The following is an 18,054-nucleotide window of genomic DNA, read 5'->3' on the forward strand; positions in this document are numbered from 1 at the left end:
TCCCCCGCACGCCAGTCGGCAGCGCTGACCACCCAGCCAGTAGCAAGGGGAGAACCCCACCGGATATGACTACGGAAAAGCCCTTGCAGGTTGGCATTCCGGCTACATGTAGTGTGCAGTAGCCAGCTCGAATCCAGCAATGGAGGGTGAAGCTTTGACAACGCCAGCCACTCGCGCTTGCCAGAAAAATCATTAAACAAGCGTCGGCCGAGGAAGCCGAGACAGAAGACAGCACGCATTTTGTCAACTTCCAGATAGTGTGGTCGCTCCAGGAGATCTAATCATCAACCAGTTGCTTCAGCTGGCTGAAGTCTACAGACTGAAGAAATTTGTGGACTCTCTACCCCCTTGAATTGGGCCATAATCAAGGCTGAAGCGGCGATGTACCCTGCTTGGCTGACTAATATTTTGTATGGATGGCTTCCAAAGGAAACTGTCACAATATTAAGGCAGTATACTGGGCGTTTAGCAGCAATGAGTTTGGCTGGAAAACGTCTGCATTACAAATCTGGCTCTCGACGAAGGCACTGGTGTTCGTCTTTTGCAGTGTGAGAAGAAAGACAATCACTGTTTTTTTCCCCACTGAGTGGCACAAGAGAGAGAGAGCACTGGGGTTGCTTGAGCAGAAATTGTGGGGGAATGCATGCGCTCGCTGGTGCATGTAACTGGCCTGTGCAAGTTTGAGAACTATAGTTTGCATGAACACAGTATATCACAAAGCGGACGTCATCCAAACCTGCATGTTTTCACGGTAAGTATTCTGTCTGATGCACTACAAGTGCCTGGTATTCGGTTCTTTTTACTGTAATATATGTGTGTTTCTTTCTGTTCCACTCAAAAATGGAGTGTGGGAAGAATGGACTGCTTGCACGCTTCTGTGTGAGATGCTGTTTTTTTTTGTGGTGTTTCGTAAATCTCTCTCTGTTACTATATCTGTGTGCCTATTTGTGTGTTGCCTATTGTGCATAATCATACAGACGTCACCATGAATCTCGCCATCTGCCAGGATAGTTTCGCTGTGGCAACTTCTCCATTAATTCATTAACTGCCCTCGAGCAGTGACTGGGGGATTGTACTGCAGCCGGCCGGGGTGGCCGAGCGGTTCTAGGCGCTACAGTCTGGAACCGCGCGACCGCTACGGTCGCAGGTTCGAATCCTGCCTCGGGCATGGATGTGTGTGATGTTCTTAGATTAGTTAGGTTTAAGTAGTTCTAAGTTCTAGGGGACTGATGACCTTAGAAGTTAAGTCCCATACTGCTCAGAAGCATTTGAACCATTTGATTGTACTGTTTTTCGTGGTTTTGTAGTGGGGGAAAGTTTTTAAACCTCGAACTGTGTCGCTTTAGTGTTATACACTGAAGAACCAAATAAATTGCTACACCTGTCTAATATCGTTTAAGGCCCCCGTGAGTACGCAGAAGTGCCACAACACGACGTGACAAGGACTCGACTAATGTCTGAAGTAGAGCTGGAAGGAACTGACACCATGAATCCTGCAGGACTGTCCATAAATCCGTAAGAGTACGAGGGGTGTGGAGATCTCTTATGAACAGCACGTTGCAGGACATCCCAGATATGCACAATAATGTTCATGTCCGAGGAGTCCGGTGGCTAACGCAAGTGTTTAAACTGAGAAGAGTGTTCCTGGATCCACTCTGGAGCAATTCTGAACGTTTGTGGTGTCGCATTGTCCTGCTGGAATTGCGCAAGTCCGTCGGAACGCACACTGGACACGAATGGATGAAGGTGATCATACAGGATGCTGTCAGAGTCATATCTAGACGTATCAGGGGTCCCATATCACTCCAACTGCACACGCCCCACTCTATTACAGAGCCTCCACCACTTTGAACACCCCCTGCTGACATGGGGGGGTCCAAAAACGCACACGTCCACCCCCTCGATACAATTTGAAACGAGACTCGTCCGACCACGCAACATGTTTCCAGTCATCAACAGTCCGATGCCGGTGTTGACGGGCCCAGGCTAGGCGTAAAGCGTAGTGTCATGCAGTCATCGAGGGTACACGAATGGGCCTTCAGCTCTGAAAGCCCCTATCGATGATGTTTCGTTGAATGATTCCAATTTGCGGAAGAGTAGTACTTCAGTCACGTTGAACGATTCTCTTCAGTGATCGTCAGTCCCGGTCTTGCAGGATCTTTTTCCGGCGGAAATGATGTCGGAGATTTGATGTTTTACCGGACTCCTGATACGGTACTATCGCGAAATGGTGGCACGGGAAAATCCCCACTTCATCGCTATTTCGGAGACGTTGTGTCCCCATCGCTGGTGCGCCGACTATAACACCACGTTCAAACTCACTTAAATGTTGATCACCTGCCATCGTAACCGATCTAACAACTGCGCCAGACACTTGTTGTCTTACATAGACATTGCCGACCACACGGCCGTATTCTGCCTGTTTACATATCTCTGTGTTTGAATACGCATATCTGTACCAGTTTCTGTGGCGCTTCAGTGTACATTTGAGCGGTGAACAGGCATTACTGATATAATGTTTCGGGTGTGGCGACTTTCTGATGAAAAAGCTTCGCTGCAGATGCAGAACCAACGTCAGAACTCCTATGGGAATCAGAAATCTGTGAGCAGAGTCTTAAGGGGCGGGCTCGTAGCGGTGCGGCGAAAGGGAAGTTGAGAGTTTGAGTCTAACAGAAAACGTTTCCAGATGGCCGACGCGGTTAAAGTAACCGCTTTAGAGAAGTGGGGCATCCTGGTTCCAGTCTTGTTCCAGCACAAATCTTCAGTTCTCGCCGTTGCAATGTCGCTATGTACTTTGCGTCAAAGATTACAGGTTCGTCTCCTGTCATGGTCGCCAGTTGTAGCGGTTAATAAACAAGAAGCAGAAGAGAAAAGAAAAGAAAAGGAAAGTTGAAAATGTGGGAAGAAACGGTGAATAAGAAGGGGTTTTTAAAATCGTTAATGACCGTGAAAAAGGGAAAGAATGAAATGCAAATCGGACTTCGTATTACAGAAAAATTATCGGACTTCGTGATTCGGAAAAGCTATGTTGCGGTGGTCGTTGTGGCGTTTCTGAGCAAAAGTGAAACCGATTTCCACTACAAAAATTATTTGAAAAAAGACAGAGAATAACAAAATATGATTAACAGGGGGAAATGGCGTAGATAAGACTTCATTCTTTACCATGTTAACATGTCTTGTCTCGTGCGGCGTCCAGGTCTCGTTCTCCAAAAATCTCCTGCTTCATTTCTGCGTGAAAAGTCGTAGCTGCTGCGAAAGTTTGCAATGAATTTCATTGTCCAGGAATTACTGATGTATACAAATTAAGACCGTCTTGATATTGAATGCAATGTATTTTACGTTACTACTTCCATCCTCCAAATTTCATATAAACTTCCACAATACGTCTGCACATTAATAAGTTTTTTCGTCTTAATCCGACAAGGGCAACCTAATAAGTAAGTTAAGCTTCCGCTCTCAAGAGACGAGAGCGGGCAGAAAACAAAGGGAGTTACAATTTTACTACCTTCATTTTCTTATAAATATTTTCTCTGCCGTCTAGCGCTCATACAGCTGTGCCGGTATAATTCATATCTGAGGGAACCAGTGTAGCGCGGCAAAATTCGAAGTCCCGCTACAGGCTGGAAGTCATTATTTCTGTCATGTCTCTTTGCCCATCGCATTTACATTCCTTTCACCCGGATTCTTCGTGTTCCTGTCTTGAGACGAGTTTCATCAGAATCAATCAACTTCGCGAGAGTAGCATTCACCCAGTGGATCACCGATTTCGTTCATCTTTCGCACGACCTTAGTATGTACTTAGGTCTGACGAATTATTTTCTACAGAATGGGTGAAACATAACTGGTACGAAAAATATTTCATGCTCCCCGAGGTAGGCAATTCGACTCACACCATCTGGCCTGATTGCATATGATGTAAATTGGGTGGTGTATCTTAAGGTGTACGAAATAATTTTTGGGGCAGTTTTGCGAGAAATCGAAGTTTAATGTTGTCCGAGCCATCTGTCTAGCACACGAGAGTGGCAGTTAGCCCTTTGATCTTGGCGGTCAGTATTATATCTAAGTAGTTCCTAATGTGCAATAATATGGAAATGTGTGTACGTTGCACTGGCAGTTTGTACAATATTACTGAGAAGTAGGGAAAACTTTTGAAATGTGTTCTGTTTCGTGAAAAAATGTTGTCACATCTGTGTGCAACATGCACAGTATCCCGACAAGTCGCTCGTGCCTCTGGGGTTCTTTGTGCTCACTGTTGTGTTTTCCTGCTAAAATTAGTTCAGAACAAGAAGGAAGATCGTGTTAGCGTGCATGAAAATGTACAAATACTTGCCAGCATTCTAGGTGAAGTTACATTAGGAGAACATACGATGAACACAAACTTATTAAGAACAAATCTTGTGAATTGTTGCTCTTTAAATGCGCATGGAATCCTACAGCTATGGGAGGGTATCAGTTTACAAAGAAATTAATTTTTTATGAACGAAATTCAGTAATTTTTGTCGCCCTTTATTCAGTTTTTCACCCATCTTCCTCTTCTGTTTTGCCTGCAACAAAGTAAAGTAACTACCATAGCAGTAGTGTTTCGATCGTCCAGCATTTCGAGCTAGACTCAATATTGCAAAATATTTTTGCACATTTTTATTGAGCAGTGTAGAGGAACCTCAATAATGTTGTACAGGGTTACTGTTCAGTAATATTGACTGACTACAGATTGCTTAAGGCAGCAATGCATTCAAGTTTCGCCATTTTTTAAAATATATTGCCACAACGAATCAAATCTTTTCTTTTTTTAGAAAGGAACATTCTTAATAATGATAAATGATAGTGGTAAATTCATGTTGTGTAAGTTACCAGCAGTGCTAAAGACTACACGAATTGCCTGGTGCGTTTGCATGCAGGGAAGCCCCGATGTGTCGGCTTGTCCCTACTAACTGTCTCTCCCCTTACCGACTGTGTCTCCCTACTAACCTATTAACTTGCAGACCTGCACGCGGCGCCTAAGAAGCACCTGTGCCCTGACAAGACGCAGTTCATGTGCACAGACCGGACATGCATCGACATCCGCTACCTCTGCAACGGGGTCACCGATTGCCCAAACGACGACAGCGACGAGTCGGATTGCCGTAAGCAGACAGCACTTGTCACTGTAGTAGCACACTTCCCAGCCCAGCACATGTCATCCCAGCACTCCCAGAAGGTCATCCCTCCAAAATTATCCAATGGGCAAACCCCACGACCCAGCCAACCTGATCTGTCAGGTCTCCAGTGGAAGCTATATTGGCAGCAGACACAACATCTGGACATCCATCCCAAACTTCCCACCAAGCCTTCCTCTCCACATATGGCTACAATGACAGCACTGATGTGGTGGGTCAAATATATTAGTGACCCACTCAGCACAACCCACTGGGTCTCCAGTAGAACTTGCAGTAGCAGCAGAACCCTCTGCTTGGCATGCATCCCAACATTCCAAAGACTGTAACGACATGGTGGGGCAATGCCTCAACAACCATCCCAACCTGGCACAACTAGGTCTCCAGTAGAAACTACAGTATGTGACCATGCAATATCTTAATCCACACAAGTTTCACATTTCTCAAATCACCAGTGAAGTTTTAGGCCCCATGATGGCACTTCTGTCTACCACTATCCAGTATCTATGACGCAACGATGTTCAATCGTGAAAACAGCGTCATATTTATTTGCAACATGGCTGTAGTACCTTCTCATTCAAGTTACATGACATCACTTCCTTCCTGCTATAATGGTGTCAGCAAAGACACACCTTGCCAAAGGTCCAGAAAAATCGGCACGCTGTATCCTACTGACTAAATCTATTAGACAGAACATCACTGAGAATGGTCAGCAGCACACCTGTCCACCATACTGCTCGATAATCTTCACACTGATGCTCTCAAGACCTTAGTCCAGTGATGAAGATAACGATATCACCCCAAAGGGTCTACTCTACCACCCCAAATTTTACCACTGAGTCGCTCTTACAAGTGCTGATAATATTCCTGTGCAGAGGACTATTATGATTAACTAACTCACAGTGCTCTCAATGAGCCGCTGTAGACTTGCTTCACTAGGTCCTCATGCTAAATGGAGCTCCCCAGGACAGCAGCATGCTTTGTTGTTGGCTGTCTTGGAGGTTGTTCACTTAGTCACCCCACTTGTAAGGACATTTTCATGTGTTCTGATGCCCTGAGCTTGGCCAAATGGACAGCATTTTTATTGCTAATACAGTACCAAGATATGTTTTACACCCGCAGCAGAATAATTTTCCAAACAGACACAGGGGAATATTGACAAAGCCAGAAGTAGTGTGAAAGTTTCGTTGTCAAGTCAGGACATTTTGACAAGGTGATTGACTGACCAACTCAATCTGTCAACTTGGAAGTTCCATCGCCATGAACAGCCACCGACACCTTTCCTGTCGCTACCAAAACAGTACGGTAGCCCTTAGCCATTGGTCTCATAAACGTGGCGTCTACCTTCGCTGCAAACTCAGTGTGTGACTCGAGACTGCTTCTGTATTACCATACTGTAGCAGCGCTGGTATCAACTATTTCCGCCACCCTCGCTAAGCCACCACTCTTACCAACACGCCCACAAAAGCGATCGCTTGTATAAATCGCACCAAACTGCTTCATCACTCTCATCCTTCCACTTGTGAGCGCAGTTATTTGCCTCTGACACGTTTTCGTCAGTAATTTACCCTGTTACTGATTTGATTACCAACCTCTTTCGACCTCGGAAGCTTTTCTGTTTTAATCATACTATCAAGTCAATATTCCTTGTAAAAGAACTATCCCTTTGACACTTTTCTCATCCTGTATGTTAGCCCGCAAACTACCTTTGCTTCTTTTCTTCTCTTGTTGTTATTTATATATGCTCTGATAAAAGCTGTATTATTCTACTTTATTTGTGCAGTTTCTGCTTTCACACTCACTTTTAGTCCTGCATTCAGAGAAGCACCATCTGACAAGCTGCTTAGACGTAATGTGTAGAGATATCACAGTCTAAAGAAAAGTGCATGAATTTAATTTTTCTAAACAAATTCTATGCGTTTTGTTGGTTATATTTTAATTGTCGATTGATCCCAGTGATATTTCTATAAACATGTTATTAATAGAATCGTTTTATATTAATTATATTAAATTTTAATGACATGTTCTGTCAAGGTTAATGTAGTAAAGTATATTATTTATGTTAGAGAACCAATATGAAATTTTAACAATGAATGGCATTTCTGGCAAATAGGCTTATTTTGGTTCCAGCATTCGTTTAGTTTAGAGGTTCATCCAAAAATTATTTGCTGTTCTTAAATTTTTATGTTTATTGGTTCTTGGAAGCAACATACACTTAATGGAATATTCATATTTTATGTGCACATAATGAATTGAATGATCGATTCTACAGATAACTGTCTTTGTGATGTGTCTTCATGTCTCAACATTTCATATTTTAATGTTAGTTTTAATAAACCAACATAGAACGTGGGACAGGTAATAAATAGCCAGACTCGAAAGGTTGTCATGCAAATAGTTCAAATGCATGCATTCTACTTTTAAGGCTACATAATGCTTCTATAGTGCATGTGCGCTAGTGCCTGGGTCACTGTGTATATTGAGATATCGTCGATTGTGATGTAAATGGTATTGTTTTACAAACTAGCATTTTTTGTTGGCTGAATTCACATGATGTGCCTTGTGAAACGTCAAAAAGCCATACTCTATGATATGAGGTAGAAGTGGTCACATTACTTTTGGTGCAGGTGCGTTTTACTTATTTGAGAAGTAGCTGGTGGGATTTCGAATGGACTTTAAATCTCAAAATTCTGATCAATAACGTAAGTATCTCGTAGTCACTGAACCAGCCAATTACAAATCTATGAAAAAGTGTCTCTACTAAAGATCCCAAACGCTGGAGCAGTATTAAAGAACTGGTGGCACAGGAGTTTTGCCTGTGATAGCATCCCCCTTGAAGACTCTCTGTACTTTCTCTAAAATCTGTCAACAAATCTGAAATGCTCCTTTTGGCCCAGCCTACATCCCATCTTCACCACATAAATGATAGCAGTGTATGCCTCATTTACACCTGGTTTTGTAATCTTTTATATCTGTCAAGTGTAAGTTGGTTGGCCATATTTTTGAAGGGTTTCATATTTAGCAAATTACATGTGGATTTCGAATACACAACTGGAAGCTGTTATGGTATAGTCCCTGGGTATTTGGTGCACTACTTGTGTAACATTGTAATATTGTATGTTCATAATTATTGTAGCAACCACAACAAAAATTTTTATGAATATCTGAAGCAGTAGAACAGCAGCACATTAACAAAACGTCAGAACGTGGGCAGTCAAGAAACAACATGAATTATATAGTCAAGTTGTCAACAGACATGTGATAGTACTACAGCCACATTCCTACCATTTAAATATTCAAGTTATGCCAGTGGAACAAAATCTCATGGTTACATTTTTTGGAGAAAGTTCCATTTCAGTTTGCATCCTTCTATAAGGTGGAGAGAGAGAGCAATTCTTAAGTAGAAAAGGAAAAATAAATATAACCATAACTGGGTGCAAACTCATTTACAGCCTGAGTGACAGTAAAAATCTTGGAACTCACGATGGATTAAATCCTAGGCCTTGACCGGCAGTCCAAAACCCAAGAACCTAAACCCAAGACATCCTGGATCATGAAAACCCAGCCTGTAGCCACAGACCTTGCAAACGTGGACCTTAAAAACAGAGACTTTGATAACTGGGACCTTGATAACCAGGACCTTGAAAACTCAAACCCTGAGAGCCCTGAGGCTGAAAACCAGCACCTTGTAGCGCATACTATACTATATCAAACCTGGACCTAGATTTTGAACTGCCAGTTGTGAAGCCCAGACTTGATCCACAGATCTTCGCCCATACAAGTTGATCCAGAACATTGCAACAAGGATCCTCTTACACAGGTAGTTTATACTTAAACCTGGAACCCTTGACTACGAACACCAAACCTTGATCCGTGGGTCCTGACCCAAGGACCTCGGTCTATGAACCTGGCTCCGAGGGCCTTGATCCACAGACATTATAACGTGGACATTGAGTCAAGGCCTTAACAATTCGACTGCGTACCTCAGATGCCGGAATCTCGACTCTGAATCTCGGACTACGATACTTAGACTGTGATCCCCTAGACTTTGAGATCTTGCCTCTGAACCCCAGATCTGGGATTCCAGATCTTTTGATTTATGGCCCAACATCCACTCAGCGACTGTCCCACTCACATGAAACTTTACATTAGAAGCAGACAGTTTACATTAAAAGCAGACTGTAAGATGTTACCTAACTTGGAATGAAGCCTTTATTTTAATTCTCACAGGCACGCTTTTAGTACTTTAACTTATCATCTGGCACACATTAAACTCAAAAATGCTACTGGGAAATCTTTTTCAAATAATGAAATTTTGACTCTGCAGTGGAGAGTGCACTGTAATGAAACTTCCTGGCAGATTAAAACTGTGTGCCGGACCGAGACTCGAACTCGGGACCTTTGCCTTTCGCAGGCAAGTGCTCTACCAAATGAGCTACCCAAGCACGACTCACTGCCCGTCCTCTCAGCTTTACTTCTGCCAGTACCTCGTCTCCTACTTTCCAAACTTTACAGAAGCTCTCTTGCGAACCTTGCAGAACTAGCACTCCTGAAAGAAAGGATATTGCGGAGACATCTCTTAGCCACAGCCTGGGGGATGTTTCCAGAATGATATTTTTCACTCTGGTAGGGGCGTGAGTCGTGCTTGGGCAGCTCAGTTGGTAGAGCACTTGCCCGCGAAAGGCAAAGGTCCCGAGTTCGAGTCTCGGTCCGGCACACAGTTTTAATCTGCCAGGAAGTTTCATATCAGCACACACTCCGCTGCAGAGTGAAAATCTCATCCAGCCTAGGGGATGTTTCCAGAATGAAATAGTTAAGGCATCGTCAGGAACCCCATACGTTTTTACATTTTATTGAAATTATCAGGATTTTTGATGAAACACTGTGTTCTATGGCCTCCTCCCCTCCCTCCCCCACCCTTCCAAAAAGATAACATTTGTACCTCTGGGGACTAATAACGTGGTCTATACTGCAGACCGACCCCTAGGTAACAGCCCTCAGTTTACCATTTTCTTGAGGGGGGGGGGGGGGGTGAGGATTGGGTCAGGCACGATCGTTAAAGAGTCGCTAGCATACCGCGTGTGCACTGTTTAGTAGTGTGGTAAGGCTGGCAACGCTGCTGCTGCGATGGGAAACGTTTGGGCGCGCCATTGTGGCGGCATCCTCATGCCTGTCGCTTTTTCAGCCTGCGACCCGCGCACGCAGTGGCAGTGCAACATGGGAGAGTGCATCGACCAGAGGCTGGTGTGCGACGGCAAGCGGGACTGCCCCAGGGATGGCTCGGACGAGGAGAACTGCCGTAAGTTGCTCAGCCTGCATCCTCTCACTGTTCTCTTGGTCCGTGTCCTCCTCCTAAGGAATATTTTGAACTGCAATACTCTGCTGGCTGCTGTTACTTGGATTACAAAATCCTTTTAAGTTTCTCGTCTTTCATTACTGTATAATACTGGCTGCTTAGCCACAGTCAGGTGTGTGAGTTGATACCAGATGTAACATCGTTAAAATAGTAATATACACTGAAGAGCCAGCCCAAGTCGGCAGTTGGCTATGTGACTGTGTAGTGCAAGCGCGAAGGAACAACCATGGTTAAACCGAGACCACACCTCATGTGCTGACGGACATAGACTGTCGAACACTGCAGAAGGCAGGTCTAAAAAAATGGCATGGAATTATCGGAAAAAATCACTGATAAGTTCCAAAGTGGTACCAGCAATCCAATGGGGAGCAATGATCGAGCAGCTCATCTTAAGCCACATACTCTGTGTGATCAAAAGTACCCGGACACCCCCAAAACCATACGTTTTTCATATTAGGTGCAGCGTGCTCCCACCTATTGCCAGGTACTCCATATCAGCGACCTCAGTAGTCATCAGACATCGTGAGAGAGCAGAATGGGGAGCTCCGCGGAACTCAGGGACTTCGAACGTGGTCAGGTGATTGGGAGTCACTTGTGTCATACGTCTGTACGCGAGATTTCCACACTCCTAAACATCCCTAGCTCCATGTTTCCAATGTGATAGTGAAGTGGAAACGTGAAGGGACACGTACAGCACAAAAGCGTACAGGCCGACCTCGTCTCTTGACTGGCAGAGACCGCCGGCAGCTGAAGAGAGTCGTAATGTGTAATAGCCAGACATCTATCCACACCATCACACAGCAATTTCGAACTGTATCAGGACCCACTGCAAGTACTATGACAGTTAGGCGGGAGGTGAGGAAACTTGGATTTCACGGTGGAGCGGCTGCTCATAAGCCACACACCACGCCGGTAAATGCCAAACGACGCCTCGTTTGGTGTAAGGAGTGTAAACATTTGACGAGTGAACAGTGGTAAAACGTTGTGTGGAGTGACGAATCACGGTACACGATGTGGCGATCCGATGGCAGGGTGAGGGTATGGAGAATGCCCAGTGAACGTCATCTGCCGGCGTGTGTAGTGCCGACAGTAAAATTCGGAGGCGGTGGTGTTACGGCGTGGTCGTGTTTTTCATAGAGGGGGGGGCTTGCACCACTTGTTTTGCGTGGCGCTATCACAGCACAGGCCTACATTGATGTTTTAAGCACCTTATTGCTTCCCACTGTTGAAGAGCAAATTGGGGATGGCTATTGAATCTTTAAACATGACCGAGCACCTGTTCATAATGCACGGTCTGTGGCGGAGTGGTTACACGACAATAACATGCCTGTAACGGACTGGCCTGCTCAGAGTCCTGACCTGAATCCTACAGAACACCTTTGGGATGTTTTGGAACGCCGACTTCGTGCCAGGCCTCACCGACCGACATCGATACCTCTCCTCAGTGCAGCACTCCGTGAAGAATGGGCAGCCATTCTCCAAAAAACCTCTCAGCACCTGGTTGTACGTATGCCTGCGAGAGTGGACGCTCTCATCAAGGCTGAGGGTGGGCCACCATAGTGAACTTGTTAGTCATTTTCATCGCCAGGTGTCCGGATACTTTTGATCACCTAGTGTACCTGGATACTTTTGGTCATATAGTATATGACCAACCTATTCTTTCACTGCAACCCAAATATGATCCATTTTACATCTGGTATGTACTGCAGATATCTGAAAATGTTTTCACAGCCCATGTGAAAAGTACAAAATAACAGTATGTAGGTTTGGATCCAGTGCAGCAGATTATTGACATTAAAAAAAGTATGTAAGCTGTGGATTGATTTGCAGCTAAAATATTGTTTTAAGAAAAATCGCAGTAAGCATATTGCGCGATACACGCAAACAGTTCAAATTAAACACTCAGTGAGCTGCTTCTAATTATGTTCACACCATGTACACATCACAAGAAAGAGACTTGAAGTATAATCCTGCTGTCTCATGTGCCACGAGTGTTTCTGTACCATACAGTTTTTCTGCAATCACAATTTTGTAATATCGTGTTCCACTCTCGTCTTCTCATACCAATATTGCACATTATTCTTTTACTATGTATATTGGCTATGTTTATAATGTAAGATGAAAATTAATTGCTCTGTATTCTAGTAGTTGTTGAAGTAAACTTCAGCGACAATTTTGGACCTTGACTTGAACAAGGGCCAACTCAGATAACCAAGATTGTGAGTAATTATATACTATTCCTTTGCAACTCCACGCTTATTCCTGGCAAGGATGTGTGTTCTGTTTGGCTGTGAGGTCTACCCAGAAAGCTAAGTTGGAAACAGCACAGTGCGCGATATGCACATACGTAGGTTTGACTTCTGGGGCAACCATCAGTTTCAGCTCACCACAGATGCTGAATCTACTGTATCTTTATGTTAGCAGTGTTTTAGATTGTAAGTACTACACTGCAGTGTATTGCCAACTGTGTCAAACTGTTCCACTGTGTTATGACTCCTGTTGAAATAGTGCACCAGTTGACAGCCGTCTGTATTTAGCCTGTGAAAAACATTTATCACACAGAGAAACATGAGACAACATCTACAAAACTCCAAGAACACATGAAGAGGTGTGTACCTACCCAGTGCTATGTATCAAATCAATGCAACGTAACTTTTTTTGAAATATCGTCGACTGACACTTTATTTATATGTGATACGCCTCCTTAAGATGTTTCAGTATATATAGGCCTGCTTTGGTGTGTATTATATTCTTACAACATGTCCTCGCTTAACGATTTTCAAGAACACTCTCTTATCAGGAATTGGTTTCAGCAAAAAAAAAAAAAAAAAAAAAAAAAAAAAAAAAAAAAAAAAAAAAACAGTGTACAGAGCTCTACAGTAATTTCAGAATCGCAGAATGTTATGTGTTTGTGTCACTAACAGTTCTCTCATTTCATACTTGCACTTGAATTATTTGCTCGCAGTTCAGCATTTTTTTTTTTTCTGCCATGTATGTCAACTACCATGTAAATATGATAGCATGGATGCATGTTTGCACGTATGTTGCTGATTAATTTTCAGAGTCGGTATCCTGATGCCTCACGCGTGATGTGTTTACGAAAACGTTCTGCCATGCTGTTGTGTGCACTAACGTGAAGTACGGCACCACTTTGTATTCATCATGTGATGAGTAGTCTTGGAAAGTTGGCATAAGATCAAGAAGGTCAAGGGAACTACAGCAGCCTACAGAATGAACTTCAGAGGCTTCTTGCTGAAATTGAAGCAGTTCTAAGAATTGCAGAAGCTATATCACTTGATTCATATCAAAAGGAGCAGTCAAGAAGGCATTGCAAGGTGCATTGCAAGTCAAATGGAAACAAGATATTGCAAGATGTGCTGCCAGTCATATGGGGCAGTCAACAAGGCCTTATAATGCATGTTGCAAGATTTAGTGAACAGGCAACCATAAATAATGCTGTATGTCAAATAGGGAAGTCAGGTTGGCACTTTAGGATGTCTTAAGTGTAAAAGTACTGTCAATAGGGCACTGTAAAGAATGGTTCACGTGTAATGGGGCTCTGTAAAGAATGTTGCAAGTCGAGTAGACAACAGAGCACTGTGAGGCACGTTGCAAGTGAAATGGAGCAGTCAACAGGAAACTGTAAGATACGTTGCAAATTAAGTAGGACAGCCAACAGGGCCCTGTGGGCTATGCTGCAGGTCAAATGTAGCAGCCAACAAGGAACTGTAAGCTATATTGCAAGTTTATTGGGCCCGTCTTTTGGGCTCTTTAAAGCATCTTGCACGTCATATGGTTCAACGACTGGTGTAAAAACATCCTCATATCGAAACCAACATAAAAGCAAGGCAATCTTTTGTTTTGCTGGGGTAATTTTGTAACGAAGATTCAGTTCAGTCCTATACATTGCAAAAATCCATTGCCTACATGTCTCAGACTGTTGCCATTAGTCCACAGTCAGATATGTGATTCTTGTCTGCTTATATATGTGAAAAGTGGTTCTGTGTGTGAAAAGAGCTGCTGAAAGTAATAAATGTAACATACTTACCTAGTAAGGAAAAAGCTTCCAGACACCAAGATATCAGATAAAAGTCTGTGGCGATGATGTACCACTGTTAGAAAGTAGTGTGTAGTGTTTAATGAAAGGCATCAGAATGTGCACAATGAAGAAGAGCCTGACAAGCCACCAACTGTCACTGAAAAACGTTTCATTTTGAACACTGCTTCTGTAAGAAATCAAAGGTACGTTTTAGAGAAAAATGTTCATAATGTGTGGCTAGAAAAATCTGGATCCTCAATGAGCGCTCCATGCCAGTCTGTGGAGCACCAGTGCGACGAATCAACTTTTTTTCTAATTTGTTAAAAAAAAGGAATGAATACCCAGAAGCTTACACTCATCACTGAGAAGCAGCTGACAGTCATGTTTAGTACTAGAAGGATTTTTCTTTTTCTTTTTTCCGATTGACTGTACACTGCAGCAAGTGGAAATACATTTCGACTGCCATGCACTGCAATCTATGGTTTAGTGGCTTCTAAGAACGAACGGATTTAGGAAGTTATGCAGTACAATCTGTACAGGGCAGTTTACGTAGTTCCTGATGCTCCACACTGCGCGAGATTCCGTTCAGTGACAGATTTTAAGGAACACATAACAGCGCATGGGACACATATACAGTGAAAAATGTATGGTTTATGAATAAAAGTCTGTTGACTGCGTTAAGGAAACGAAAGACAGATAGTCGACGGGTTTTTATTCGCAAATTTGTGGGAAATTTAGCTCTAAAAGTGGAGAAAAATATGGGTTTTCATGCGAATAATACTGCAAAGCTGTACTAACTACGAGGTCTGTTCAAAAACTCCGGGACGTTCGTAATTTCGCGCCGGCGGTTGTTGGACCGACATGTGGTTGGCATCCCTGCACACTCCTGTATTTAATGTGTAACTGCCGGAAGTATCATTGTTGTATGTCTGTTCGTTACTGTTATGTGCTGTTTTGAGTAGTACATTGTGTCGCACAGTTTGTGAATTTCGAGATGGCATTAAATTTTGCGGAAACTCAAGGAAACCTTTACACAGACACACCAAATGTTGGTGGAAGTCGTCCGGGGTTGCCGCGCGGTTCTAGGCGCTATAGTCTGAAACCGCGCGACCGCAACGGTCGCAGGTTTGAATCCTGCCACGGGCATGGATGTGTGTGATGTCCTTAGGTTAGTTTTGTTTAAGTACTTCTAAGTTCTAGGGCACTGATGACCTCAGAAGTTAAGTTCTATAGTGCTCAGAGCTAATTGAACCACTTTGTTGCTGGAAGCCTAAGGTAGAGGAGAAGGGGGGGGAATGGTTCAAATGGCTCAAGTTGCGCTTGACCCTAAATAACGAAAAGTGTGAGTTCATCCACATGAGTGCTAAAAGGAACTAGTTAATCTTCGGTTACATGATAAATCAGTCTAAACTAAAAGCCGTAAATTCAACTAAATACCTAGGTGTTACAATTACGAATAGCTTAAATTGGAAGGAGCACATAGAAAATGTTGTAGGGGAAGGCTAACCGAAGACAGCGTTTTATTGGCAGCACACTTAGAAAATGTAACAGACCTACTAAGGAGACTGCCTACACTACGCTTGTCCGTCCTCTTTTAGAATACTTGGTGAGGGATCCTTACCAGATAGGACTGACGAAGTACATCCAAAAAGTTCAAAGAAGGGCAGCACGTTTTGTGTTATCGCGAAATATGTAGAGAGTGTCACAGAAATGATACAGGATTTGGGATGGACATCATTAAAAGAAAGGCGTTTTTCGGTGCGACGGAATCTTCTCACGAAATTCCAATCACCAACTGTGTCACAGAAATGATACAGGATTTGGGATGGACATCATTAAAAGAAAGGCGTTTTTCGGTGCGACGGAATCTTCTCACGAAATTCCAATCACCAACTGTCTCCTCCAAATGCGAAAATATTTTGTTGACACCGACCTACATAGGGAGGAACGATCACCAAGATAAAAATAAGGGAAATCAGAGCTCGTACGGGAAGATATAGGTGTTCGTTCTTTCCGCGCGCTATACGAGGTTGGAATAATAGAGAATTGTGAAGGTTGAAACACATCCGTTTTTATCCCGACCTGATCTGATCGAATAGCAGCCCAATATTTATTATTAACATGACCGTGAACCTAATGGGGCTGGTAATCCGAATTGATTGCTACGGAAGTTGTTAGTTTGCAGTTCGTCCTGTTCAATACTCTATAATACGGAATGTATGGTAATAAGGAACACCAACACAGTTTTACTACTTACGAACTTATATTCTTCTCAAAACACAAAAAGAAGACAGCCACTGCCTCCGTCGTACGTATATATTTACGGCTAATCTCAGCACAGGATTTCTTCATTTGCCATTATCGTCACACGCTAATCCATCACTGCAATCCAGGGTTAGGCTGGCGCGGTAGACGAGAAAGTAAATATCGGCACTAGTAACGTCACTGATCACTTTCATAATGATACTTCATCACTTTCCCGGTGTTCATTTATTATTTAGGGGTCTAACCACGGCGACGGTGACACCCTTCTCGGTTAAAAACCCTGTATTTCAATAATGCCCTCCACACACACACACACACACACACACACACACACACACACCATTCCCGCCAACCACTCTGGAGCACCTCGACACTCGCTCTCGCAACATGTTACAATCGATTGTTCGCCCTATCGACCTGTGCCGAGTGCAAAGTTATAGTAAGGGCCTACGGACCCATTACAAGGTGGTTCGACGAACCCTCTGCCACGCACTTAGATGCGATTTGCAGCGCATCCATGTAGTTATAGATGTTGATGTATTTCGAAGGAGGCGACGCACAATAAGTAAAAGGTAAGAGTTGAAAAATTTTGAAGATAAAGTTCAGGAATTTTTTGAACAGACCTCGTACATAAAACTAAGACGTTAAATGAAATTTTTTGTCAGAAGTGTTAAGCTTAAAACATCCAATTTTTAGTAAAAACAGGGAAGTAGAAGTTAAGATTGCCACATTAGAGCGGTCCTGAATTGTGGCATCCAGGGAGGAGCGAATTTCAGGACATGTTTGAGACTGGTAATGTGGTGGCACTGAGTGTGGCAAACAATATAGAGTGGTGGGAATGAGATTTTCACTGTACAGCGGAGTGTGCGCTGATATGAAACTTCCTGGCAGATTAAAACTGTGTGCCCGGACGGAGACTCGAACTCGGGACCTTTGCCTTTCGCGGGCAAGTGCTCTACCTACTGAGCTACCCAAGCACGACTCAAGCCCGGTACTCACAGCTTTACTTCTGCCAGTACCTCGTCTCCTACCTCCGAAACTTCACAGAAGCTCTCCTGCGAGACATGCAGAACTAGCACTCCTGGAAGAAAGGATGGTGCGGAGACATAGCTTAGCCACAGCCTGGGTTCGCAGGAGAGCTTCTGTGAAGTTTGGAAGGTAGGAGACGAGGTACTGGCGTAATTAAAGCTGTGAAGATGGGGCGAGAGTCGTGCTCGGGTAGCTCAGTGGCAGAGCACTTG

The 18,054-nt window shown here is 43.6% G+C and overlaps 1 protein-coding gene across 49 annotated transcripts in view; it reads left to right on the plus strand.

Annotated features, from left to right (window-relative positions):
* Positions 1-18,054, plus strand: part of LOC126295245 (basement membrane-specific heparan sulfate proteoglycan core protein) — a 1,297,357-nt gene that overhangs the window by 901,752 nt on the left and 377,551 nt on the right. For 28 of the 49 annotated variants that reach the window (XM_049987624.1, XM_049987622.1, XM_049987623.1 and 25 more), the window contains one exon: positions 10,339-10,452. The exons of 1 other annotated variant lie outside the window; for it this stretch is intronic. In XM_049987624.1, coding sequence (XP_049843581.1) covers positions 10,339-10,452 — 114 coding nt within the window. Of the gene's footprint in view, positions 1-4,982; positions 5,124-10,338; positions 10,453-18,054 lie in introns of all 49 variants that reach the window. 20 more of the 49 variants (XM_049987617.1, XM_049987601.1, XM_049987608.1 and 17 more) reach the window with 1 other exon arrangement.

This window comes from Schistocerca gregaria, chromosome 11, assembly GCF_023897955.1.
Source record: "Schistocerca gregaria isolate iqSchGreg1 chromosome 11, iqSchGreg1.2, whole genome shotgun sequence".
NCBI classification, from domain to species: Eukaryota; Metazoa; Arthropoda; class Insecta; order Orthoptera; family Acrididae; genus Schistocerca; species Schistocerca gregaria.